Source organism: Podarcis cretensis, assembly GCF_951804945.1.
Source record: "Podarcis cretensis genome assembly, chromosome: 13".
NCBI lineage: Eukaryota > Metazoa > Chordata > Lepidosauria > Squamata > Lacertidae > Podarcis > Podarcis cretensis.
In genome coordinates, this window is record NC_137182.1 from 20,986,752 (window position 1) to 21,004,355 (window position 17,604).

At 46.3% G+C, this 17,604-nt stretch overlaps 1 protein-coding gene across 1 annotated transcript in view; it reads left to right on the forward strand.

The window, feature by feature from the left end:
* Positions 1 to 17,604, forward strand: part of MPP2 (MAGUK p55 scaffold protein 2) — a 70,071-nt gene that overhangs the window by 49,441 nt on the left and 3,026 nt on the right. The window contains exons 7-11 of the mRNA XM_079950204.1: positions 13,982 to 14,113; positions 14,541 to 14,646; positions 15,595 to 15,663; positions 15,760 to 15,921; positions 16,905 to 17,107. Coding sequence (XP_079806330.1) covers positions 13,982 to 14,113; positions 14,541 to 14,646; positions 15,595 to 15,663; positions 15,760 to 15,921; positions 16,905 to 17,107 — 672 coding nt within the window. The remainder of the gene's footprint in view (positions 1 to 13,981; positions 14,114 to 14,540; positions 14,647 to 15,594; positions 15,664 to 15,759; positions 15,922 to 16,904; positions 17,108 to 17,604) is intronic.

Sequence of the window (17,604 nt, forward strand, 5' to 3'; positions counted from 1 at the left end):
ACCGATTAAACATTTGAAAGCTCAAAGTGCTTTTAAAAGCCCCCCTGTTTTCGGTAGCTGCATGTTTGGCATAGGCTGATAATTATTTAGGTCATTGGAAATTGCCGGATAAGAAGACTCTGTAAGAGCTGAGCATGGAGACTTTCTTGGCATTTGCAAGTGTTGCTCAGATGCTCTCGTGTTCATAGCTGGCACCTACAAGGGAGCCACGAAGGACCCTTTATGGCCCTCCAGCAATATCTGCAGCCTTATAGCATGAATATCCCCTGCCCCGAGTGACTGTTTTGAACGCTGTGATGCTGTTAACTACTGTGATATTTTTTTTGCTGAAAGTTTCAGAACAGATAAAAGAAAGTACTTCTCCATGCAGCACATAGGAAGCAGTGATGGCCACCAACTTGGATGGATGGTTTTGAAAGAGGATTAGACAAAATCATGGAGGAGAGGGCTATCGATGGCTACTAACGGGTGGCACTATTGTCTAAACCACTAAGCCTCTTGGGCTTGCCAATCAGAAGGTCAGTGGTTCGAATCCCCACAATGGGGTGAGCTTCCAGTGCTCTGGCCCAGCTCTTGTCAACCTAGCAGTTCGAAAGCACACCAGTGCAAGTAGATAAATAGGTACTGCTCTGGCGGGAAGGTAAATGGTGTTTCCTTGCGCTCTGGCTTCTGTCACAGTGTCCCGTTGTGCAGAAGTGGTTTAGTCATGCTGGCCACATGACCTGGAAAGCTGTCTGTGGACAGACACCGGCTCCCTTGGCCTAAAAGCGAGATGGACTACTGCAATGCGCTCTACGTGGGGCTACCTTTGAAGGTGACCCGGAAACTGCAATTAATCCAGAATGCGGCAGCTAGACTGGTGACTGGGAGTGGCCGCCGGGACCACATAACACCGGTCCTGAGAGATATGCATTGGCTCACAGTACGTTTCTGAGCACAATTCAAAGTGTTGGTGCTGACTTTTAAAGCCCTAAATGGCCTCGGTCCTGTATACCTGAAGGAGCGTCTCCACTCCCATCGTTCAGCCTGCACACTGAGGTCCAGCTCCGAGGGCCTTCTGGCGGTTCCCTCATTGCGAGAAGTAAGGTTACAGGGAACCAGGCAGAGTGCCTTCTCGGTAGTGGTGCCTGCCCTGTGGAAAACCCTCCCATCACATGTGAAGAAAATAAGCAGCTTTCTTATCTTTAAAAGACATCCCTGTTTAGGGGAGTTTTTAATATTTAATGCTGTATTGTTTTTAAAACTCAATTGGGAGCCGCCCAGAGTGGCTGGGGAAACTCGGCCAGATGGGCGGGCTATAAATAATAAATTATTATTATTATTATTATTATTATTATTATTATTATTATTAGCAGTGCTGCAAGTCCCCTAGTTGCCTTTGACTGGACTTAACCATCCAGGGGTCCTTTACCTTTTACCTTTTTACTAGCCCCAATGGCTATGCTGTGCCACCACAGTTGGAGGCAACCATGTTTCCAAATACCGGCTGCTGGAAACGGCAGGAGGGAAGAGCTGCGTTCTTGTGCTTGCATCCTGCTTGCTGGTTTCCCACAGGCATCTGGTTGGCCATGGTGAGAACAGGATGCCGGACCAGATGGGCCTGATCCTGCAGGCTCTTCTTAATGTTCTTACACTAACCTCCACAAGCTGCCCAGCTTTCTGTTTGCAGCTGTTGCCAGTGATTTCTTCATCTTGTTTTATGTAATACTGTATTGGGAAAGTTGGCCAAACTTTCTATATGCTGTATCTAAAACAAGCCGTCGCGAGGCGGGTCATCTGGGGAACAACCATCAGTCTCAACCGAGGATGGGTAATAGATTCTGACAGGCAGGCAACAGAGTGGAATGAAATTCAGCACCTTGGTCAGCGCACTTTGGAGTCAGAGACAAGATTTTGCATTTGCAAGCAGTGCTCGCTCAGCAAACTGAAGTCTTGCCCCAACACCAGTCTGAAGCCTAATAACAACTGATATAGTCTTGTTTTTTAGTCAGGGGTGCAAAAATCCAAGGTTTCACCTCCCTGGAGGAACTCCGTCTTCAACCAAAGGGGCCACAGGCTGCAGTGTCTCTTGTCTCCCTGGAACTTGCACACTTTGTCATCATTTTTTAATTTGTATACCGTCTTTCTATCTTGCAATACTCAAGGTGGTTTACAAGCTGAAGAAACAGAAAATGTACATCTTATAACAATCTAATGCAATACAAAAATGTGATAATAAAACTTTAAAATAGGCAACCTACGTCAAAAAAGTAATAGTCAATCGTATTATATAATAATAACATATTATTAAACAGTTAAACAGTTACACTAAATAATTTCTAAACTATAATCAGTAAAACAACGGCAAGCCACAGTACATAAAATAGGTAAAGGGACCCCTGAGCATTAGGTCCAGTCATGGCCAGCTCTGGGGTTGTAGCGCTCATCTTGCTTTATTGGCTGAGGGAGCCAGCGTACAGCTTCTGGGTCATGTGGCCAGCATGACTAAGCCGCTTCTGGCAAACCAGGGCAGCACAGGGAAACGCCGTTTACCTTCCCGCTGGAGCGGTACCTATTTATCTACTTGCACTTTGACGTGCTTTCGAACTGCTAGGTTGGCAGGAGCAGGGACCGAGCAACATGACTCACCCCGTCACGCGGATTCGAACCGCTGACCTTCTGATCAGCAAGTCCTAGGTTCTGTGGTTTAACCCACAGTGCCACCCGTGTCCCAATAGTACATAAAATAATACAATACAAATTGAGAAGCAGAGACTAGAGGGTGGGACAAGGCAGGTGGAAGGAGGCCTTGCCTGATGGAGTCTCTCCCCTCACAGTTCTTCCTCCAGGCACAGCTTCCTTATGAGGAGACCCAGGGCCGGAGGGTGGGGCAAGGCAGGTGGAAGGAGGCCTTGCCTGATGGAGTCTCCCCCCTCACAGTTCTTCCTCCAAGCACAGCTCCCTTATGAGGAGACCCAGGGCCGGAGGGTGGGGCAAGGCAGGTGGAAGGAGGCCTTGCCTGATGGAGTCTCTCCCCTCACAGTTCTTCCTCCAGGCACAGCTCCCTTATGAGGAGACCCAGGGCCGGAGGGTGGGGCAAGGTAGGTGGACGGAGGCCTTGCCTGATGGAGTCTCTCCCCTCACAGTCATGGAAGGCCGAGTGTCCAGAGGGAGTTCTTTTGGAGAAGAGCTCTTAGTGTCACAGGATATAGGCAAGGAAACCTTAGGAGCAGGAAACCACATCGCAGATTTCTCCTCCTGGAAGTACATGCCAAAGTATTTGACACTCTGGCTGCTTCCTGAGATTGTCCAAGGAGAGGATCGCTCCATCTTCCATGACTCTTGGTGCATAAAGCATTTCTCGTGTGTCCTGAGTTATGACAGATGGCCTTGCTCAGAGGCTCCTGCTGTCAATCTCACAATGGACTCAGGAGAAGATTTCTTCATAACCAATGCATTGTTGTGTTTGCATCTCAGATTTTCAGCTCGCCTGAGGTGGTGTGCAGATTCCAACTTAAAATAAAATAAAATATGTGAATCTAAGGAACCCTATAGAAACCATCCCCATTCCAACCACAGTTGAGTACATGGCTCTTCCCTGTATACTCTCTCCCTGTTCCTCACTTTTCTTTGAATTATGATCTGGCAACCATTACTTCTGGCAGCGTTCTTACACAGTTGGACATACCACCTCCTGGTATATCTTCTTAGATGTTCCTAATCCCTATCTATATTTATTTTTTGATGGCCACAGGGGTCGCCAGCCTTTTTGGACCAGGGGGCACATTTTGAATATTGAGAGTTCTGAGGGCACAAGTCACAAAGTGACTGCTGTGGGGGCACAAAATTAGAAAGTGTGCAGTCAAGGAAATGCTTTCCTCATAACTGTATTTCCATATGAGAGCAAGCATAAACTGTTGAATTTCTGCCTGGAAAATAAGGCAGAAGCAGGGGAAAAAATTCATTAAAAAGGAGAAAACAGCAGGCCTTTAAGACCCCAGGAATTACTCTTGCCTGTTGGCTCAACAATTCACTTATCAACCACAGCTCTGACTTCACTCATTGGTTAAAAACACTAGCAAGCTAGATCAGCCGGGCTTGCTCATTTCACAAAAAATGCTTGAAAGGGTATCTGCATATTTTTGTTTCAAAATTTTCTTTCTAGGAGAAAGCTCAAAAGACCGAGGCCGCTGTGCAGGGGTGCAAATGAAGACCCTCATGGGCGCAATGGCTCCTACAGGCATGAGATTGGCAGCCCTTGAATTGCTGCATTGACTAGAACCCTAAATCTTTGCAGATTCCTGTACAAAAATAACACCTCTTGGTTTGATTTCTATCTCTTGGACAAGTGTGCAGATTGCATCTACCCAACAGATTTCATACTTCTCATAATGTTTGTGCATTTATTAAAACAACTCATTCGCCACCTTTAAACCAGAAGTTATAATGTTGCGACATAAACATATCAAAATACAGCCATACCTTGGTTTTTTGAACTGATTAGTTCTTGAATGTTTCGGCTCCCGAATGATCGAAACCCAGAAGTGACAGTTCTGGTTTGCAAACTATTTTTGGAAGCCGAAGGTCCGATGGGGCTTCCGCAGTTTCCGATTGGCTGCAGGAGCCATGCTTTGGTTTCCAAATGTTTTGGAAATCAAACGGACTTCCGGAACGGATTCTGTTTGACTTCCAAGGTACAACTGTACATATTTAAATGCTTTATTGGAGATAAAAAAATATGCATTTTTGAATATTAAAGGAAGTAGAAATTTAAATGAATACTTACATGGAGAGTTTTTGGTTTTTTTAAATCACAGATTAATTCACAAATGGCACAAACAGATTTAATGGGTAAAAACAGAAATACCGATTTGTCCCTCCCAGGCTGAGGGCTGTAACTCCTCATCTCTCACAACCCTTTGGGAAGGAAAGAGAGAGAAATCTGCTGCCTCAGCCAATGTCTGTGTCCCTCTCTGTTCCATCCCTCCTTTGCCAAGTGACTTTTCCATTCTGCTCTGTCACGCGTCCCCTCTCTTTGTCTCATGCGGCGGAGTTCAGAAGTGACTTAATGCTTGGGTGCTTTGGGTATAGTGGCGTAAGAATTTAATGAGCAGGTGTCAAATCAATTACACATAGCCGTCTCAGGCTCCGAGCATGGGAAGCTGTGTAGGTGTGTCACACAGCCCTTTTTTTTTGGCAACCTGGTTCTGGGTGAGGCCTAAGTCGACGCGAGCAAATTTCTCCTCAGGAGGTAGCGCTTTTCTACCTCAGGCATTCGTCTCTGGCCTAAACCAACCTGGACTTCACACCTTGGAGGGAACCCTGGCACAGCCATTAGTCCTTCGGGGTGCAAGAAAAGGATGGGTAAAGGCTTTCTGCTTCCTAAGACCACCCCATCTCTGCTTCTCACATAAGATTTGTTGCCTGAGACATCCTCTCCAGGCGTCCTGCTACGGTGTATAACAGGAACGCCTGAGGCAGGGGGACCAGGGGCGAACAAGCTTCTCCCACCTCTCCTCAGTGTCGTTCTTGCCATCTTCCATGAGTCGGAAGGTGCCTTCATGAAGTGCAGTCACTCCCCGTGCAAGGTACTGAATGAATTGTGGAATTCCCATCTGCAGTTACAGAAGATTCCCCACTTCACTGTCTCGCCAGAGTGGTGCATGCTCTAGTTATCTCCCGCTTGGACTACTGCAATGCACTCTACGTGGGGCTACCTTTGAAGGTGACCCGGAAACTACAACTAATCCAGAATGTGGCAGTTGCTCTGGGGGGCTCCCAACAGAATATTAAAAATATGATAAAACATCAAATGTTAAGAACTTCCTTAAACAGGGCTGCCTTCAGATGTCTTCTAAAAGCCAGATACAGTGGTACCTCGGGTTACAAACGCTTGAGGTTACATATGCTTCAGGTTACAGGCTCCATTAACCCAGAAATAGTACCTTGGGTTAAGAACTTTGCTTCAGGATGAGAACAGAAATCGTGCTCTGGCAGCAGTGGGAGGCCCCATTAGCTAAAGTGATTATTCAGAACAGTTTCAGGTTAAGAACGGACCTCTGGAACGAATTAAGTTCTTAACCCGAGGTACCACTGTAGTTGTTTATTTCCTTGACATCTGATGGGAGGGTGTTCCACAGGGCGGGCGCCGCTACCAAGAAGGCCCTCTGCCTGGTTCCCTGTAACCTCAGTTATTGCAGTGAGGGAACCGCCAGAAGCCCCTCGGAGCTGGACCTCAGGTGGAGACGCTCTTTCAGATATATTGGGCCGAGGCCCTTTAGGGCTTTAAAGGTCAGCACCAACACTTTGAATCATTCATATATACAGACACCGCTGAGAAGTAAGGTCCATTGCGCTGAACGAACGGGAGTTAACTCCTAACTCCTAAGCAGGTATTGTTTTTCAGCCAAAGTCGGGGCTGCACTCTGCATCAAATTGCAACCAGCTGCAGAACACTTAAGTTTATGGTGGGCAGGGTAAATGGAAGCCAAACAATCTTCACAGTAAGCAGAGTGGAGCTGCTGCTTCTGTAGCCTCCTGCATTTTACTGGAAATGCCTCAAAGGACTCCTGATCTTTGCAAGTTTTGATGGGAATCAACCTGCTCTGTACCTCTTAGACTAATGTTCACTTTGGAACATGGCAGATATCAAAATACCTTTAGAAAACCATATGGAATTGTGCATGTCGAGTGAAAATACATACAGGGATGTGTCTTTTGAGAGGAAATGTGTGTGCTGCAAGGGGAAAGATGTTTAGTATTGCATATTTAAATGCTGGTTTTTGTGCAGTTTTTTCAAAAATGCAGTTTAATGCAGGAATGGGGTAGAGTGGAATTATGGATTAAGAGAAGTGAAAGTGACACGGAGCAGAAGTAAACTGATACTCTTACCCTTATCTCCAACATCCTTATTCTCATTCCCCTTCAGATGTCAAGGAAATAAACAACTATCTGTTTTATGTCTTTTAGAAGACATTTGAAGGCAGCCCTGTTTAGGGAAGTTTTTGATGTTTGATGTTTTATTGTGCTTTTAATATTCTGTTGGGAGCCACCCAGACTGGCTGGGGAAACCCAGCCAGATGGGCGGCATATAATTTTTTATTTTTTATTTTTTATTTATTTTTATTTTTATTTTTATTTTTATTTTTATTTTTATTTTTATTTTTATTTTTATTTTTATTTTTATTTTTATTTTTATTTCAGGACCAGTTAGGCCTGGCATGCATCCCCGTTTGGCCCATGTGGTTATTTTTCCGAAATCAGACCCATCTGCCCCTCACCTGATATCATACATGAGGTGGGGAGACATATAAGAATGTAGCTGCAACTGAGAGCTTTAAACGAGCTCCCAATTATTTCCAATAGGAACTCCCCAGTGCAGCTGAGTGAGGCACAACCCTTTGCAAGTCCCGACAATCCGCTGATCCTCAGTGCCTGCAGGGCCCTGTGCTGTGCAAGTGGGGGGCTTGCAAAGTGCTGTATCTTTGCCTACAGCTGTTTTGATTTCAGACTGCGCAGCCAAAGGAAAATGGGTCACCCAATGTCATGGTGACATCAGGTGATTGACAGGTGGCTGGCCCTGCAAGGGGAGAGGGGGGTGGAGATAAGAATCCACCCCCCCCCACCAGCTGCATCCAGTTCCTTACCCCTTCTTTATTCCATAGAATCTATGCTGTGTTTTGCAGCCTTTTAAAAGCAGCCTTAGCACCTGATGGTTGTTCTTTTGGCTAAACTAAAGCTGTACAAGGAAACATCATTTCCCTACAGTGATGCAGTTCTTCTTTAATACATATAATAATATTGTATTCTTCTTCCGTACAGAAAGTTACATTTGCTGCTCTGTATTAAAAAATACTATTGATTTCCCGCTCGTCCAGCATCAATGCTTATAATCCAAATCACATACAATTGCATTTTAGGTTTCCTCTTTATCTGATTCCATCCTCTGTGACATATTTCTCAATATGTTCTGCTGTTTTCTTACACTTCAGACACCGCTGTGGTCCTCATGTGTGGAAAATAACTTTTTATATAGACTAGGAAAAGTTTCCAGTCTTCTTTAAAAGATTCTAAATTTAGACAGCATCTTAAGAAGCAGAGACATCACCTTGCCAACAAAGGTCCATATAGTTAAAGCTTTGGTTTTCCCAGTAGTGATGTATGGAAGTGAGAGCTGGACCATAAAGAAGGCTGATGGCCGAAGAATTGATGCTTTTGAATTATGGTGCTGGAGGAGACTCTTGAGAGTCCCATGGACTGCAAGAAGATCAAACCTATCCATTCTGAAGGAAATCAGCCCTGAGTGCTCACTGGAAGGACAGATCCTGAAGTTGAGGCTCCAATACTTTGGCCACCTCATGAGAAGAGAAGACTCCCTGGGAAAGACCCTGATGTTGGGAAAGATGGAGGGCACAAGGAGAAGGGGATGACAGAGGGTGAGATGGTTGGACAGTGTTCTCGAAGCTACCAGCATGAGTTTGACCAAACTGCGGGAGGCAGTGGAAGACAGGAGTGCCTGGCGTGCTCTGGTCCATGGGGGCACGAAGAGTCGGACTAAATGACTAAACAGCAACAACAAAAATTTGTATCTTTCATCAGTGCCGTCAGTTTTGCCATCTCTGCCTGTTCCAAGATTTTCATCAAACGTTCTTCCTTGGAGGGTGTTCTCTCTTCCTTCCATTTAGAATCCTTGCTGCTGTAGTCACATGTGCACATAAAATACTGTTGAGGCTTCTTTTGGGATTTCACCGTCTACTCTCCCAGTGATGCAGTTTTCACGTAATGCTAAGCCAAACCGTAGCTTAGCCAAACCAAAAATTGTGGCTGTCCTCAGTCCTGCTGTGCCAACTAAGCTATGGTTTGGCTTAGCATGTCGTCCGGGCCCAGTTTCATGGTTCTGCTCGCTGCAGACAAAGATTTCTTCTCGGTTTCCTGCCTATGGATTTGTCTTGCAGATGCAAGCCCAGGTTTAGATGTAGGGCTCAGTGGTGGACTTGTAAAAGGATAAAATGCTTCTTAGGCATTTAAGTAAGCAAAAGAAACAACATTTTCCTGCTCCTAGCAGACTTGTTAAAATATATAAGTCTAAATCAGATAAGTGCTAGAGATGTAACAAGGTTGAGGGTACATTTTATCATATGTGGTGGACTTGTAAAAGGGTAAAAGAGTATTGGGTAATTATATATAATGAATTGAAAAAAATAACGTTTAAATGTACCTTTCCAAAACAAACTAGAGTCTTTTTTGTTAGGAATAATTCAGAGGGAAATTCCCAGGTGTCAAAAAAGACTACAGTGGTACCTCGGGTTACAGACGCTTCAGGTTACAGACTCCGGTAACCCAGAAATAGTACCTTGGGTTAAAAACTCTGCTTCAGGATGAGAACAGAAATCGTGCAGCAGCAGCAGGAGGCCCCATTAGCTAAAGTGGTGCTTCAGGTTAAGAACAGTTTCAGGTTAAGAACAGACCTCCAGAACAAATTAAGTTCTTAACCTGAGGTACCACTCTATTTATGTATGCTATAACCGCGGCCCGTGTTTTGTTACCCCCAAAATGGAAAACGAGCGAGGTCCCAACCAAAGAAGAATGGCAACTTAAAAACTGAGGGAATACACACAACTTGCAGATTTAACATATAAGAATAAGAGAACAAGAAGAATGTATGTTTAAAGAAAACTGGAAAATGTTTACTGAATATATGGGTGAAAATTGTGTTCATTTAAAAATGCTGGTAGCAGTAAGATAAATTCAACAGTGAAAGCAAGTTTTAATGGATGTAACAATGGATTACTGAATGGTTTAGTTCATGTAAAATATCCAGGGATGTGTGGTATGCAAAATGAACCACGGAAAGGGAAGAAAGGAAGTCATGGATTTAAGGTTGTTTAAATGAATATTTTGAAAAACGATAGATAGATATATAGATAGATAGATAGATAGATAGATAGATGATAGATAGATAGATAGATAGATAGATAGATAGATAGATAGATAGATAGATGATAGATAGATAGATGTAGTGCTCAGCCAGAGCATGGCATAGCCCTGGGTAGCACAGATCATGCTAAACCATGTTTTGGCATGGTATATCACATCCAAACATATGTAAAAACCAGTGCATGGCCCTGTGCTCTCCCACTATAGGATGATATGCATTGACTCATCCACTGGGAGCTTGAATTTCTAGATGCCACTGGCGAGGAACTAAACTCTGAAGAACGATGCCGACGCCTCACCCTTACAAAATGTACTGAATAGAGATCTATTTACAGGGGAACTGTTCCTGGTAAACATGGACACTTGATTCTTCCTTAAAGTCTGGAGCAAATTTCAAGCCCTGCTTGCAGGCCGCTGTGTCAGAGATGTTATCTTCCGAACACGGGTAGCAGAATGCTTGCAGCATCCCTCTGCTATCCACCAGTCTTCGGAGTACATCTGGGATCACTCAGTGGAAACACTTCAGCATGAAACGTGAAACGCAGGGAATAAAAAGTAGGGGGGAACGATTTGAGGGCATACGTGCATTCTGTATGGAATACTCGAGTGTTCTCCCTGTTGCGATGGTGCAGGCGGGGATTTGAGAGTAACGTCTGGCGATGCTAGAAGCATTCCAGAGGGAGGGACTGTGTAATGAGTTAGCAACAGCTCCTTGTCACAAAGCCCATGCTGATTCCAAAGCGAGCGGCAGAGGGGTGGGGGAAGTATGACGTGACTGGTGGTGATGGAGACGAGCACTGATTGTTTTCATGTGAATATAATCCTGCTGCTTTGTGGAAGCAAAGAGGATTATTTCACACCAACAAGCCCAAATAGCGGCCTAAAAAACGACAGCAGGGGCATGTGTGTATGTGTGTGTGTGTGTGTGTGTGTGTGTGTGTGTGTGTGCGCGCGCCTGGGAAGACATGTTAACTTATTACACAATCCTCCTCTGCTTCCCCACCTCAATCTTTCCCTCTGTCTGGAGAGATAATATATAACTTGCTCAAGGGCTTTGGGAGGGAACAACTTAGAGCAACAGGGGAAGGATGTATTCAGGGCCGGCCCTGCTGTTAGGTAGAATGAGGAGGCTGCTTCAGAAGGCAAATGCTGGGAGGGAGGGGGGAAGAACAGCATTCTGCCCTCAGGTGCCAGTGGAAGACACAGTCCACCATCACCTGTCAGGTTTCCTTGTGCTCCCTTCCAACTCTAGGACTCTATGATCCTAGACTGCATTTATGCACATTTGCAGGACTGTACTGCAACGTTCGGGACTCGGGTGGCGCTGTGAGTTAGACCACAGAGCCTAGGGATTGCCGATCAGAAGGTCGGCGGTTTGAATCCCCGTGACAGGGTGAGCTCCCGTTGCTCGGTCCCTGCTCCTGCCAAACTAGCAGTTCAAAAGCACATCAAAGTGCAAGTAGATAAATAGGTACCACTCCGGCGGGAAGGTAAACGGCATTTCCGTGCACTGCTCTCGTTTGCCAGAAGCAGCTTAGTTATGCTGGCCACATGACCCGGAAGCTGTATGCCAGCTCCCTCAGCCAATAAAGCGAGATGAGCGCTGCAACCCCAGAGTCGTCCATGACTGGACCTAATGGTCAAGGGTCCCTTTACCTTTTACTGCAACATTCAGGGACACAGGTGATGCTGTGGTCTAAACCTCAGAGCCACTTGGGTTTGCTGATCAGAAGGTCAGTGGTTTGAATCTGCTTGACAGTGGTGAGTTCCCATTGCTCTGTCCCAGCTTCTGCCAACCTGGCAGTTCAAAAGCACACTAGTGCAAGTAGATAAATAGGTACCGCTGCGGCGGGAAGGTAAACGGCATTTCCATGCACTCTGGTTTCTGTCACTGTGTCCCGTTGTGTGAGAAGCGGTTTAGTCATGCTGGCCACCTGACCCGGAATGCTGTCTGTGGAGAAACGCCGGCTCCCTTGGCCTGAAAGCGAAATGAGCGCCGCAACCCCATAGTTGCCTTTGACTGGACTTAACCATCCAGGGGTACTTTACTGCAACATTCAGAGCAGTGCACATTTTAAAGGACAGCTGGGTTTCACTTTGCGTATTGCTTCCTGAAAGTGCAAGTGATTTAAGTTCTCCAGACTCACAATGCCTACGATAGCAATTTCTCGCTCCAAATGTAACTGAGCTGTAGAAAAAGTCTCTATGAACTGAAAGCAGAGATGCTCTATGTGGCTTTGTTATCCATTAAAACGTTTCAAGGAAAACATTTTTAATGGAATCACATTTCTCCCACATCCCCGGCCAGCCAGTGCCTTAGCCCATTTCCCTTGATCTGTGAGAAGTAGAGCCGAGTTTGATCTTCGACAACATTTCATTTTTGAGATTCAATGGGGGGCTGCAAGGGTGGGGATCGAGAGAGCCTGAACTGAGGTTCTCTTCTCCCTTTTCTACTGCTCAAGCGCTGAGCCCCTGAGTTTCTTTGCAAACATCCTTCTGTATTTTCGTCCCCACAAGCGTTCAGATTGGGCAGGGAGGGGGACGAGTGAAAGGTCTCGACAGACAGGCTCAGATATGATCTGTTTCCTGGGAGACGTCAGCAGTGTGTGTCTCCTGCGAATGCAAATAAAAGGAGTCTATAATGAAGAGAGAGAGAGGCTAGTGTTTTTTCCTCGCTGCCTTCCACCACCAGGATTTATTGTTTGAAGATAACAGGGCAAAATGAGTACTGTACTGGCCATGCTCTTGCTCTGCAGTCTCTCTGGCAAATTGCTGGATTCGTCTCCTGACTACCGGATTGTTCTTTTCAGTCCACAAGGAGGGAGGAGGTGTTTGCAGTTAGAGCGTTACAATGAAAACCAGCAATTTATTGCTAAAGAAAAGGGTACCAAGCTTCAGTTCGGCTAGGAAGCCTCATGTTGCCAACTCCCCACCTCCCCCAAGTTTCTGAGCTGTGGTTTAATTTGCAAAAATGGGCAGGCTAAGTTTGCTCATCTCTGTGCTGCAAGTTATTTATTTCACTGGTTTCTGCAGGTCAAGCTGTGTGTGTATGTGTGTGTGTGTGTGTGTGTGTGTGTTGTTGTTTGTAGCTAGTCCTAGATGGAATTGCACTCCTGAAGGACCATGCCGGCTGTTTGGGAGTTCAGCTGATACCTGATGCTACCACTTCTTCTTTTGCCCTGCTATAAGTTTTCTGGGAAGGTTTAGGGGTTGGTGGTATGGGGCTACCTTTGAAGGTGACCCAGAAACTACAACTAATCCAGAATGCGGCAACTAGACTGGTGACTGGAAGCGGCCGCCAAGACCACATAACACCGATCCTAAAAGACCTACATTGACTCCCAGTACGTTTCCAAGCACAATTCCAAGTGTTAGTGCTGACCTTTAAAGCCCTGAACAGCCTCGGCCCAGTATACCTGAAGGAGCGTCTCCACCCCCCGTCGTTCAGCCTGGACACTGATGTCCAGCTCTGAGGGCCTTCTGGAGGTTCCCTCACTGTGAGAAGTGAGGTTGCAGGGAACCAGGCAGAGGGCCTTCTCGGTAGTGGTGCCCGCTCTGTGGAACGCACTCCCATCAGATGTCAAGGAAGTAAACAACTGTCTGACTTTTAGAAGAAATCTGAAGGCAGCCCTGTTTAGGGAAGTTTTGAATGTATGATGTTTTATTGTGTTTTTAGTATTCTGCTAGGAGCTGCTCAGAGTGGCTGGGAAAACCCAGCCAGATGGGTGGAGTATAAATAACAAATAATAACAAATTATAATCATAATTATTACTATTTTATTATTGCAGGATTGGGACAGGCATAGCTATCTCTCGCAGAACTGGAGACTTGAGATGGGTAGAACTGTCCTGTTCACATTTCCCTGTAATACGTATCTTTCATCCCTTCCTGTTTTCAGTTCCATGGTTTCTGGTGTCAATGCCACATTCTACCGTGACCTGCAAGCCCACTTTGTTTCAATCTTGGCTGGCTCGTGATGTCAACCCCCCTCGGATCGGTCCTTCTGAGTCTCCTCTCTCACTCCAGAGCCTCCCTGCTCATCTCACCTTGCTTCCCCTTCCATAGGTGTTTGTGAAGGCCCACTTTGACTATGACCCAGCCTCTGACAACCTCATTCCATGTAAGGAAGCCGGGCTGAAATTCATTGCTGGAGACCTCCTCCAGATCGTCAACCAAGATGACCCCAACTGGTGGCAGGTATGGACCTTGTGTCAAATAAATGAGCCATGGGCAGGATCAGGCCCGGGTGCATGTTCATGGGATAAGGCATGGGTGGTGTTCAGGGAGAGCTGTTTGCCGCCAAGAAGTCAGTTTGTAGGGAGCTAGGCCAGAACTAACCAGGAAAATCAGAGTGGCTCCATGCAAGACAGAATAGGACATCTGCACATTTAGGTGTCCTGGAAAGGAATGCAATTCCTAGGCAAAAAAGAAGAAGTCTGTATGAGGGGGTCTCCACCTCTACTTTACTGCAGTTCTTTTATTAATACTGCAACTGCTAAAAATGTCAGAATGAAGAAAATGGGTTGCGTGTCTTTGTGGGAGGGGGAAAGGTTTTTCCGTGATCTCGGGTCCCGCAATTTACCTCCCCACCCAGGTGCTCAGAACTAACCTTTGGTTGTTTCAGGCCTGCCATGTGGAAGGTGGCAGTGCTGGTCTGATCCCAAGCCAGCTGCTGGAGGAGAAACGCAAGGCCTTTGTGAAGCGAGACCTCGAAGTCACCCCCTCGTCAGGTAAAAGGCACAACCCCTCCCAGAGCCTCAGTTCTCAGAGTTCACTGGGAAGAGAGACATAGGTTTGAGGGGGGAAATGGGACTCCCCTAACAACTCTCAGCACATTGGACAGTCGTGACTTCTTCCCCCAAGGCAGCCTTTCTCAACCTGTGGGTCCCCAGATGTTGTTGAACTACAACTCCCATCACCCCTAGCTAGCAAGACCAGAGCTCAGGGATGATGGGAGTTGTAGTCCAACAATATCTGGGGACCCACAGGTTGAGAACCACTGCCCCAAGGAATTCTGGGAGCTGCCGTTTGTCAAGGACGCTGAGAATTCTTACAAGACCCTCTGTTCCCCTCCCTGAGCAACAATTCTCAGAGTGGTTTAACAGTCAATCTGTCTTCCTGGGGAACTCTGGGAGATAGCTCTGAGAGGAGAATACAGTGGTGTATTGGTTCTCGAATGGCTTAATTGTCAAACAACTTGAAACCCGAATGCTGCAAACCCAGAAGAAAGTGTTCCAGTTTGCGAACTTTTATCAGGAGCCGAACATGCTCCAATTTGAGGGCCACGCTTCTTTTCTGAGTGCTACATTCAGGTCTGTCTGTTTTTGCCATTTATTTTAGGGGTTTTTTTAAAAAAAGTGTGGAACGGATTAATCCATTTTGCATTACTTTCTATGGGAAAGCGCACCTTGGTTTTGGAACGCTTTGGTTTTGGAATGGACTTCCGGAACGGATTAAATTTGAGAACCAAGGTGCCACTGTAAAGGGTCTTCTAAGAACTGTTGACAATCTGCGGCTCCCAGAATTCCCTGGGGGAAGCGATGGCTGTTTAAAGTGGCATTGTGGTGCTTTCAAGGTGTGTCGTGTGAATGTGCCCCTACTCGCACCTTCTTCCACATGTGCAATAGCTTTCTCTCTCCGCAGCTTTGCTTAGTGCCTCCTTTTCCCCCTCCTGGCAGGTGCCTTGTGTGGAAGCCTCAGTGGCAAGAAGAAGAAGAGGATGATGTATCTGACCACTAAAAATGCAGGCAAGGGATCTCAGTGTGCCTTCACATTTCTCCATCGCCTGACCGCGCTTCCTCTGCATTAATGGCTGATGGCGATTTCTTTCCCTCCCACTTCAGAGTTTGACCGGCACGAGCTGCTGATCTATGAGGAAGTGGCTCGCATGCCTCCGTTCCGCAGAAAAACCTTGGTGCTGATCGGGGCTCAGGGAGTTGGCCGGCGCAGTCTTAAGAACAAGCTCATCATGTCTGACCAGTCACAGTACGGAACCACCATCCCGTGTGAGTCTTGCTGATTGCAGACGGGGTGTCAGGAATGAGCCAGCTCCAAGCGAAGGTTTGCAGCCAACTGCAGAAAGCAGCCAGGAACAGAGAGGCTTAGATGTTAGTCAAGGCAGGGGAGAGCCAGCAGCTCCAGACTTCGGCTCTTCCTGACCTTGACAGGTTGGCTGATAAGGCCGTAGCTAAGAGCAGCCTAAGCCAAAGCTCTCAGGAAGCACAAATAGGCATGAATAGACTCAGCCTCTCAGACCAGGAAGAGGTTGGAGCTGACCCACTAAGTCCAAGGAGTCTGCGAATGGGAGGGTTGCTAGACATGAAGCAAAACAAGAGGCGTAAGAGCCGTAAGTTCAATATCTTCTGTCGTGGCCGGAAGCACTCTTCAGAAGGGTCATCTTGAGTAATGATGCAGGAGCCGTCCGGAGCTATCTGTTTGTTTTTGCAATAAATCCTCCTTTTTCATTACCTACCCTTACTGTGTTATCAAGCTGGGAACCTGGACTCCTGACATGGGGGCATGGAGGGCATCTTAATATCCTGGCAGATCCTAGTCCTGTTCTTGCACTCTGCCCTGGGTCTGTGTGTGTATGCGAAGGAGAGTCCTGCATCTTGTGTTAGGAATGGATGAATCGGTCTACTTCTGGGTCCGTTTCACATTCACACACCTTGATTTATTTGTAAAATAATATTTGTGGTTGTGTGTGTACACACACACACACACACACACACACACACACACATTGTTTTTTTGGTTTCTCAGATTAAAGTTTTACAGCCACATATCCAACATACAACATAAAAACAAGATTCAAAAGAATCTCCTGGACTTCCCTCCTCCCCTTTGCAGTTCCTATTATTAATCATTTCTTCCTACCATCTTTTACGATAATCCAAATCTTATACCTCTCCATTGTGTCCAAACTGGAGATCCCATCTCCAGTTTCAGTTTCCAGGTGATCTTTCTTTGTTCATCTGTGCTTCTGCAGATACTTCGCGGAGACCCAAGGAGCACGAGAAGACCGGGCAGGTGTACTGCTTTGTGACCAGGAGTGAGATGGAGGGAGACATCAAAGCAGGCCGCTACCTGGAACACGGCGAGTATGAAGGGAACCTCTATGGGACCAAGATTGACTCCATCCATGAAGTCGTAGAGTCAGGCAAGATGTGCATTCTGGATGTGAACCCCCAGGTACTGCTTCTTTTCTGGCTCCAAGGGTTGGGATCGAGGGAGGAGTGGGAGAGAGTCTTCCCTTGGTTGGCTGTGCCAGGAAGCTTTCCTGGTTGCAATGCTAGGTCTTGGATTGCATAATTTATTCAGGTCACATAATTTGTAAGTACAGAATTGCAACTCGACTCTCATCAGTGTTGCAGTACTGGAAGTCTTTCTTTCTTTCTTTCTTTCTTTCTTTCTTTCTTTCTTTCTTTCTTTCTTCCTTCCTTCCTTCCTTCCTTCCCTCCCTCCCTCCCTCCCTCCCTCCCTCTTTCTTTTTCTCTTTCTTTCTTTCTTTCTTTCTTTCTTTCTTTCCCTCCCTCCCTTCCTTCCTTCCTTCCTTCCTTCCTTCCTCCCTCCCTCCCTCCCTCCCTCCCTCCCTCCCTCCTCTCCTCCCTCCTATCTCTCTTTCTTTCTTCTCTCTTCTCTCTCTCTTCCTCTCTCTCGTTCTTTCCTCTCTCTTCTCTCTCTTCTCT